This window comes from Polypterus senegalus, chromosome 13 (genome assembly GCF_016835505.1).
Source record: "Polypterus senegalus isolate Bchr_013 chromosome 13, ASM1683550v1, whole genome shotgun sequence".
Lineage (NCBI taxonomy): Eukaryota > Metazoa > Chordata > Cladistia > Polypteriformes > Polypteridae > Polypterus > Polypterus senegalus.
In genome coordinates this window covers 102,847,186-102,857,881 of record NC_053166.1, presented here as the reverse complement: position 1 = coordinate 102,857,881, position 10,696 = coordinate 102,847,186, and the positions used below count along the sequence as shown (strand labels likewise).

At 36.9% G+C, this 10,696-nt stretch overlaps 1 protein-coding gene across 1 annotated transcript in view; it reads right to left on the bottom strand.

Annotated features, from left to right (window-relative positions):
• Window positions 1–1,968: 1,968 nt before the first annotated feature.
• Window positions 1,969–10,696, bottom strand: part of LOC120543330 (putative nuclease HARBI1) — a 13,918-nt gene continuing 5,190 nt past the window's right edge. The window contains exons 2-5 of the mRNA XM_039776366.1: window positions 3,452–3,494; window positions 2,624–2,736; window positions 2,430–2,541; window positions 1,969–2,355 (exon numbers count right to left, since the gene is read on the bottom strand). Coding sequence (XP_039632300.1) covers window positions 1,979–2,355; window positions 2,430–2,541; window positions 2,624–2,736; window positions 3,452–3,494 — 645 coding nt within the window. The 3' untranslated portion in view covers window positions 1,969–1,978. The remainder of the gene's footprint in view (window positions 2,356–2,429; window positions 2,542–2,623; window positions 2,737–3,451; window positions 3,495–10,696) is intronic.

The window sequence follows — 10,696 nt, the reverse complement described above, 5'->3', positions numbered from 1 at the left end:
CACTCAGTAACACTCACAAAACAAATACTGTATATTGACAGTCATGTTACGTTATTTTTAAAATGTTCCCTTTTCTTTTCTACCTTTTTTAACACACTACTTCTCCGCTGCGATACGCGGGTATATATATATGTATATATCCCGATCTACATACTCGAATAATGGATACTTTATTCGCCATCAATGATTGTTTTGGTAAAGACATACTCAGTGTATTCATTAGATGAACGGTAAAAAAGTAAGAGCGAGGGGAGGATGACTCATTGAGGCATGCAGGCTGTAGTGCGTGTCAACTCTATCTGAATTGCGCGATCACATTTGAAGAAATATATCTTTTCAAGTTCTATTTAGTCCATATGTGTCAAACTCAAGGGCCGCGGGCCACATCCAGCCCGGCGTGTAATTATATCCGCCCGCGAGATCATTTTATATACTGTATTATTGTTATTAATGGCCCGGTATATGAAGCGCTGGTAACACAATAAACTACAGATCCCATAATGCAGCGCTTCAGCTGCCTTGCCGAAAACTTACCGCGTTAATCAAGTCTACCTTATGATGCTGCAAGTTATTGCGAAGCTAGAGTTATTGCGCACTGAGTTTGCACGGCGCTTTGGTGACTTTGAAGAACAAAAAAAGTCCGTCTACATGCGGCTCGAACCTTGTGCATGTTTGGTAGCACATATCTGTGTGAGAAGCTCTTCTCAGTGATAAAGACTAACAAAACAGCACACAGGAGTCGCCTCACTGATGAGCACCTGCAATCCATCCTGAGAATCTCCACAACACAGAACCTCACACCAAACATAAACGAACTTGTGGCCAAAAAGATGCCAGGCGTCCAGCTCTAAAATGACATATGAGCAAAGACAACTGAATGATTTGATTTGTTATTGCACGTAAGAGCGGGAGTCAACCGTTTTAACAAACAGCGTATTGCACTGATACAAAATAGCTGTGTGTGTATATATGTAGATATGTATGTATATGTATATATATATGTTTATATATATGTGTGTGTATGTATGTATGTGTGTGTATATATGTGTGTGTATATATGTAGATATATATGTATGTATATATGTGTATATGTATAGATATGTATATATATATATGTTTATGTGTGTGTGTAAAAATATATATATATATATATATATGACAACAACACTCATCACTCACAACAGTGACAAAACAATTACATTGACAATCAGGTTACGTTATTTTCAAAATGTTTCCTTTTCTTTTCATTGCTTCTTTAACACACTTCTCCTCAAGGCTGGTATTTTGCTAGTATATATATATATATAAGTGCTGTGTATGCTGTTTACTGTTTACTTTGCAATATTTCCAAATATTTAATTTTACCTACTTCAAATTAATTGTCAGCATCAACTAGAATATATTAGTTCCCAAATGTTATAAATATATACAAACACAAAGCTGTGCACTATTATTTATTAAATCTTATTGTGCTTTCATTTTTATTTTATCCTTCTTGATTATCTGTGCAGCCTTCTCAGACGATATAGTAAAGGCACTTTATAAGGAAGTGAAATGCATTATTATTTGTTATAATTATGATTCAATAGAATGGGCAGGTAGTTTGTTTAAGTGTGATTTTTAACTTTGCTTGTTGTCTGTGTGTTCCTTGACAAATCATACACTAAACAGTTTTCGTTTAATCAAAAAAGAAAAATAAACAAACTACAACTGCAATGTAGGATTCAAAGCACCGTTCGTTGAAGAGAAAGTTTTTTTTTTCCATTCGGCAATGTGCCTTGAGCGGGATTCGTGCTCGCGTCCCTGCAATAATTTTTGGTAGGTCGTCTCTCAAGAATTGCAGCCGTACCTCGACTAATGCGCGATATCCTCCGGATAAAAATATAAAGCAATGTAATACAAAAAACACATTTTATTTCACTTTCATTGTTTTCAGGAAATAAAGAAATCAACCACACCGCAGACCAGTGCACACAATTTAATAAAAGTAATTCTGAGAAATCCTGTCTCTCAAAAGTCTTCCATCTCTGTTGTATGGAAAAATCTGTAGGGGTTCCTCTGGGCCATCCTCTTCAATACAAGGAGGGTGGCTCTCTCCTCTTATAGGGGCAATGTTGTGAAGCACAACACAAGCCACTATGATGTCGCATGCCCTCTCTGGACTGACCCGGAGCCCACGCAGACAATGAAACCTAGACTTGAGGATCCCTATGGTCATCTCCACCTTGGCCCGTGTTCGGCTGTGAGCCAGGTTAAAGCGTGTCTGTGGTCCAGGATCAGGTTCAGGGTAGGGTGTCATTAAGCAGGGCAGACAAGGGTATCCTCTGTCCCCCAGCAAGTAACCATTGTACTGTCCTGTAATGATTCAAGTGTACAACACAAATATAGTGCAAAGGAAAAAAAACAATATTTCATAAAGCGAAACATACCCTGCTGAAATGTCTGGCATAATGATGACTCACGGAAAATTCTGGCATCGTGCACAGATCCTGGCCATTTTGCCTCAACATTAGTAATAATGTGGGTTGCCTCACATATTACCTGTGGTTGAAAAGTGGAAAACTGTAATGAGTTTACTGATTTTAACAAGGCAAAAATTAAGGACACAAAATCCAGTTCTTACCTGCACATTGATACTATGAATAGATTTCCTATTAACATAGTCTCCCTCATTCATTGAAGGAGCTTTAATAGGAATGTGGGTGCCGTCAATGCACCCAATTACATTTGGAAACCCTGAAATAGAAAGTCATATAGGGAAGTATCAAGTGTGTGTGCAGGATGAATACATCTATTGATATAAATAGTATGACTACATATTAAATATGCGTCATGAATTTTACTACAAAGGACAAACCTGCCACTCTGTGGAATTCCTCTTTAATTACACGCAGAGGTTTATGGCCAGGGAACTGTACAAACGTGTGTAAGAAGTGTTTCAGTGCCAGACATACTGTGCGAACGGCTCTACGCACAGTTGCCTTTCCCACATGCTCTGCATCGCCCACATTATACAAAAAATGCCCTGAGGCAAAAAACCGAAGTGCTATGCACAGAATGTTTTCTGTGCTAAGCGCAGACCCGCGGTTTGTGACATGTGCAATATGCGGTGCCAAGAGATGGGTCAAGTAAATTAACGATTATTTTGAAAACCGATAACGCTCTTTTAAAAAATCATTTGGAAATGAAAAGACATCAATACGCGGTCTTATTACTCTCTCCCGGCGGAAAAAACCTCGTCTAATTTGTGCTTCCACGTCCACAGGATCGTCATCAAAAGGGCACGCCATGCTCAGTAACCTTCTGAAACAAACTTACCCTGGAACATAACCTGCTCTGTGGCAGGTTATCTTCAGAGAGTAAGCTGCTATGGTTACATACATACCCAGAAAGTTACCTCCTTTTTGGAACCGAAAGTTGAGGTTATCCACTAACTTACCCTTAAACTTACCCGGGTATGTCACATAACCTGCTTTCTGGAATACCCCCCTGATCTACCACAGTGGGTTTGTTATCACCTTATTCCAGCGTTTCTCAACCTTTAAGTATTTGCGACCCGAGTTTTTATAACAGTTTTAATCGCGCCCCCCTAACATTTTTTTTTGAAATGTAGATGTATATTTTACTTTACCTACTTTTATCGACATTTATCTAACTCTATTTATTGTTCTAGTATCCGAATGTAGTTTAAGTTAATTTGTTTTGGTTTCAACAGATGTTTTTTTCATATTTTTGATTCTTGTTTTCTTTTTTTCACATCTTCGCGCCCCCCTTTTTGTTACTTCGTGCCCCTAGGGGGGCCCGCCCCACAGGTTGAGAACCACTGCCTTATGCAATGGAGGGGTTCATGGACGTCAAATGGCAATGAATAGAAATGGATTAATGCAAATACGTGAGCTGGCGTCCGCAATTAGACATCGCATTTTGATGGCGATTTTGAGTAGGGGTGATTCCCGAACAGATCTCTTATGCGATCCTTCCACAGTATATCTCAAAATTATTTAGTTCAAATTGGTTATAAAGATTTCAATTCTGATCACTTTTTTATTATTGTTAATTTTGATGAGCCTTTAAGTCTGATCGAACTCGGGCTAGCACTACGCTCAGAATTTGAAAAGGAACCACCTTCGTTGAGCCATTGACAGCGTCATTTCTTTGTAGCAAACTCGTTATTTTCGTGCTTCACAAAATATTGTAAAGTATTAATAAATGAAATATTTCAATATTTGATCGAATAATAACAACAGATTTATGGATTTCACCTTTTCTTTCTCAAATGTGCTTACCTATATCATGGCAAAGTACAGGGATAAACCTTTATTTTCCGTCTACTCCGTTTTAATTAAGTCAGACCAAAGAAAACATTTAAGGCTATTAAATGTGATCTCAAGAAAAGATGAGGGTTAATTATAATACTAATAACAGGACCGATTATAGTGATACAGTGCAAAAGTAAATACTAATTGAAAGAGCCGGGAATCCATGAGTGAGGCGTCTTATTTTGTTTAACTCTTGCTATCGTATAGTACATTCTGCTTGTCGGCGTTAGTTATATATATATTTATATTTTTTAGATATCAGACACTAGAAAGTGCTGACGAACCCTTCTCTTCGTTGTCAGTCTGTAGCAGCGAAAAAATAAAAGCAATAAGTTATAACAGACGTCATTGAAGTGGATCATGAGTTTGTGTAATGTTAATGAAAATGGCCAGGAGGGGTCACTGGAGAGGTGAGTGTCAAATGATTTGATGCTTCGATACGATTTCCGACACAATTGCTTCAAACGTTTTTATGCTTCGTGAGGCTTCACTCCGCCCATCACTACATGAAAGATGCGTTACTTAAATATCAAGTTGGAAAAATTTTCATGACGCACAATATAAGGAAGTGACGTTATTGCTTATTATAATATGTATATATTTCTTAGAGGTTCGGCCAATCAGAACACTGTGTTGGAATCAGTAGGTCTTGCAAATTGCAAGCAAACAGGTAACAGTCATTGTCAGGCAGTTTATTTCCCATGTCTTGCGTTCATATTAAGAAAAAAGCAGCCCGATGTATATATAAACCAAAATGTCACAAAAGGTGTTAAAACGTTACAGCTAACCTTCGTTTAATGGAAACCTACGTAGCGTTAATTTAAAATGTAATTTTATTTTCAAACAGCGTTTCAACTAAGCAGAAAAGCAATGCTTTGTAAAGATGCATTGCATGGTACAAACGGACATAATTCTAATTTTACAGTCTCAAAAAGCCATTCCGCTGCTGTATTTACATAGCCTTTCATAGATTGACGAGTATAGATATAAATATTTATGTCGTGGAATTAGTAGAGTCATCCTCTATGAACTTTGAATAGGTCCTCCAGAATGGGTGGATATGAAAGGTTTGAATTATAATAAAAAGCAAATCAGCACTAGTTTATCATTAGCAGTTGCCCAGTCTCCTCGACGTTATTACTACAGCATAACTGTTTGATCTGATTCAAAAGAGGGGCATCTTTACCTCTGTTAGAATTGTGGAAGCATGAGTGATGTTGACAAGAAGGAACGTAGTGCCTCAACTTAATATATGTCTACATTTTGACAGTTCTAAATTTTACATGTCAAGAAGTATTTAATTATGTTTAGTTACTGCAGCTGCTCCACCTCATCATCAAAAGACCAGTGCCTTTGATTAAAGTAGTGCTTTGTCTCAGAGCTGCTGTCTTACAGAAAGGTGGTAAAGTTTCAAAGTGGTGGCTCTGAGGTTAAGGATCTGTGCTGGTATCTGGAAGGTTGCGGGTTCAAATCCCGTTACTGTAAGGTTGTGGGTACAAATCCCGTTACTGCCAAAAGGGATCCTGGGCCCTTGAGCAAGGCCTTTAACCTCCAATTGCTCCAGGGGTGCTTTACAATTGCTGACCCCAAGGGGTTTGAGAAAAATAACACATTTCTAATACAAGAAATTGAATAGGGTGATTAAATAACAATAAATAAAGAAAGAAAAGCAAATAAGAGGGGAGAAGTTAGCTCATTGACATCCTGAAAAATTGTCCACACACACACTCAGGAAGCTTTGTTATTACTAAAGGCTACTTCTACGTAAATATCAGAACAATACTGGTTTAACTTTACCAGTAATGCAGGTGGACTCCCTCTTTCATGCTTAGAGCTGATTGAAATAACATCAGCTTTCCTGGCATTTGAATTCACGTTCACTAATAGATAGATAGATAGATAGATAGATAGATAGATAGATAGATAGATACTTTATTAATCCCCAAGGGGAAATTTACATAATCCAGAAGCATCATACTGATACAAAAAACAATGTTAAATTAAAGAGTAATAAAAATGCCGGTAAAAAAAGACAATAACTTTGAATAATGTTAACGTTTAGGGGTGGAACAGTCGCATAGTGTGGGGGAGGAACGATCTCCTCAGTCTGTCAGTAATAACCCCTTTATTAATTTTGGATATTTATTGTAGATTTCATTCAACAGCCTAAACACCATAACAGTGAAGAAATCTGATTTTCAAAATATCTACAAAAAATACAAAAATACCTATAAATATTTTATAGTATTAAAGTATTAATTGAAATCCATATCATACTCCTCCATGAAAAAGTAAAACCTCATATCTTATTTGTGGATGGAAAACAGTGCAGTGGGATTATAGACCATGTGATACCATTCGTTACCAATTAAACTGGAGCCCTTCATCAAGAATCAATCACCTTCCTTGTCATCAATAATGGACTTCCTCAGGTTTGTTTACGATATTCATTATAAAACCATAACCTATTCATTTACTGCTTTTCAAAGAAAAATAAAGAAATTTAGCTCTTTTTGCAAAACCAGTTGTCTGGTGCCCATTACTCAATTTTTCTTTGTGGAATAATGCTATAATAATATCGCTATCTTGCTACAGTTATTTTCAGTATATATAAACAAAGATCCAGGTATACTAATTCAGGATGAGACAGAGAGAATTTTATTGATAAAAGATCAGGAAATGAAATAAAGTCAAAAATTTGAGTTTGAGTCATTACCAAGAACCAAACCGATCTGTATTTAAGTTTAAAACATTAACCAAAAACCTTTACATTAAAAAAAACAGGAAATGTTCTAATCATAAGTATCACTACTGACACTATCCTAAACTTGCAAGGAGCACATACACCAAACATTATGTGGTCTGCTAATGATGTCATGCATTGTGCATTTTCAGGTGGTTATGGGTAGGATTTTAATAGTGATAGATAGATAGATACTTTATTAATCCCAAGGGGAAATTCACATACTCCAGCAGCAGCATACTGATAAAAAACAATATTAAATTAAAGAGTGATAAAAATGCAGGTAAAACAGAAAATAATGTTGTATAATGTTAACGTTTACCTCCATGGGTGGAACTGAAGAGTTCCATAGTGTGGGGGAGGAACGATCTCCTCAGTCTGTCAGTGGAGCAGGACAGTGACAGCAGTCTGTTGCTGAAGCTGCTCCTCTGTCTGGAGATAATACTGTTTAGTGGTTGCAGTGGATTCTCCATGATTCACAGGAGCCTGCTCAGTGCCCGTCGCTCTGCCATGGATGTCAAACTGTCCAGCTCCATGCCAATGACTGGCACAATAGCCACAAAATGCTGTTGATAATTGCTAACAATGCTTGACTTTCTTCAAACAAAAGAGAATAAATTCCACAATTGGATTCCTTGGGTCAGAAAAGTGGCTAAAGTACTAGGAATTATCCCTAATCTTGGATAATAACATGGTAATTGCAATGGCATCATTCTGATGTAACACACTGTGCAATCCTGGGTTGTTTTTTCTGTGAAACATATACCTGTAAGCAAAGGGTGATGGCCATAAAAAACAAATATGATGGAAAAACCATAAACTTATTATTTTAATAATGCCATTGAAGTAATACAAGAAACTAAAGCTCTAATCAAAATCTCCATGATTAAAATATTAATGCACAGTGAAAAAAAGCTAAGAAAAAAACAAATGACAGGTGCAAGAAAATTAAATAAGAAACACTATCATAGCATTAAAAATGGATTTCATCATTACTATTTTCAGCAATTTGATACTAGTTTGGTTTTTCTGCTCATTTTATCTCCCTTAAGAAACTCCCAACAGATAAACAATTGGTTGGCATTTTCATTTCAGAAATTGTTAAGACTATATGGATTTCCTAAGTCAATTAATTTCACTAAACCATTTCTGGTTGGTTTTTCTGTGGCAAAATATTTTAAATTTAAACTTAACATCTGGATACCACCTTTGAATGTAACATCCTGTACCATTCAATTATCAAAATGGCTTTGTTTGAATGTTTGTACAGTTTCAAACCCACATTATTAGAACTAGATTCTGCATGTTCCTTTTTTTACCAAACTTGCCAGATGCAATACGTGAAGAGTGGTTCAGGAGAGTCTGCAGAGTGCTGGTTAAATATCTTAGATAGATAGATAGATAGATAGATAGATAGATAGATAGATAGATAGATAGATAGATAGATAGATAGATAGATAGATAGATAGATAGGCTATATGCACACTCTGTTCCAGAGTCTGCATCAAACAGCTGCCTTACTTCCAGCACTGCATACCAAAAAGGACTAGCTATGGTGTTTTTCACCTGATCACTTCAAGACATGATCAGATTTATAGTAAACAACACAAGTTCCACTTTTCAAACATTGTGCCAAACATCAGGGGCTAAAAAGGAGAAGGGCATCAAACTACATCCACAATTACAAAGGTAAGATCTGGATGAAGCAACATGCTTCTGTACTAGCCAAGTCTAACATGATACCACTAACGTTATGTGTCTGTCTCCATCACTGTTACAATTTTCCTAACATCTTTGTCAATCTTAGTTTCAAATAAGGATTCAGAGAAAGGATAAGAATTAGGTGACCATTATGGCTCAGTACTACAGACCAATGAGAAAAAAACAAAAACCTCACAATTTGAGCATAAGGGAATGTTATCCCGCAGGCTCATTCATGAGACAGGTCCCTGTTCGTCAAGTCAAATAATAATAACATGAGTCTGGTGGACATCTCATCTTGTAAAAAAGCAAAATTCTCTGACTGAACCAGCAAAATGGTGAATGCCAAACCATTGCTTCATTGTAAAGGTTTCCATTTGTTTACTCAGCTAGAGGATCTCCTCTCTGAGAAACATGTTTTCATCAAGCGCTGGATCGACCACTGCTGGATCCATAGCATAGTCGTGGTCTTCAGGGATTTTGTTATCCTCCTCCTTGCCTAGTATGTCATCCTATGTTGGTTGCTTTCTCCTCTCCTGAACCCTCCGTCTTGTAGGATGAACAGTGAAATTGTTCTACTCAAACAACGCAGAAAGTGCTCCCTTCTTCAATAGTTGTCGTCCTGTTTCAGACCCTGGCTCATGAAAATCTTCTTTTTTAAAATGTCGGCTACAAAACCGTGTATGTAGACTAATTGTAAAGCTACAGTAGTGACAATTCATTTACAGTAGATTGGGTTTTTGCATTAGGGGGGAATGTATGAACACTAAAGGTACACAACAATGTTCAACTGTCGAGCCATCTGAACTCTGAAACTTAAATTTCTTTTTCTCTGACATTCTTGCCACTAAACAAAAATCACAACCACAGTATGGCCAATGGAAGTGACTGAGCTGGCTGAGATTTCACCAGAAGTACACTTGCTCTACCATTTGCATGTAGGCTATTAACAGTCAATCAGCTGTATCTGGCTGCTAGTCCACAAATAAAGAACCTTTGATTTGCCCATGAATTGACATGCAACTGTCCTTAAATAAGCAGCAGTACTTGCAAAAAAGCAACCTAAAACTAGTAACAACTGAAAACAAGTTCCAATCCTAACCCAACTTACTCTGTCTTGCTTCTTCCCAGCGTACCATCTTTAAATCTTTATGGTATTATTATATTATGATGAACAACAAACTTGCACTCAAATACACATCAAAGTGATTAAAAAGGAAGATAATTTTACTTGGTTAAAAATAAGAAGAGCAGTCACAGTCACAGTGATGGATTTTTAAATCTCAATACTGTTGGTATGAAGGAACTCCAGTAGCGTTTCTTTATGAATGGCTGAAAAGTTCGTTGGCTGAAAGTACTGCATGTCTACCTGACTTCCCTTCCAGATTTTAGTCTCCTGGCCCCATCCTTTCCAGTTTGGTTTCTTCTAAAGGGGCAATGCTACCGTGTTCAAGATGGTCAAGCTCTGACAGCAGTCTGGAAAGACATTTATACCTTGTTGCTTTTTGCCTTGCTTCTTATTTTCCCTTTGGCCAACAAATATACAGAGTTTGCCTTTAAGGTGCCTCAAACTCAGATCTCTAACTGTCTGTTTTGTTTTGTTACTATATATAAATATATATATCTCATCACTTCTATTCATTTTTTTGTCATGTGAATATATTTTAATTTGGTTAAAAAGTTGATCAAAATACAAACCTTCATAGATCCTTCTGTAGATTTTCTTGCACTTTATTTTAATACAAATGTCCTTTCTATTGTATTGTACATAATGCATTATACAGGTAATAAAGTCATTTAAAAGTATTTGGTATATTTTGCCCTTCATGTACCTTCAGTGCCTTTCTTCTGTATCCTCATGTGTCTGAACATCTCTTCACCTGCGCTCCTTCTCCTGAGCGCAGTCTGCTCCTCATGTGTCTGCCACTTGCAC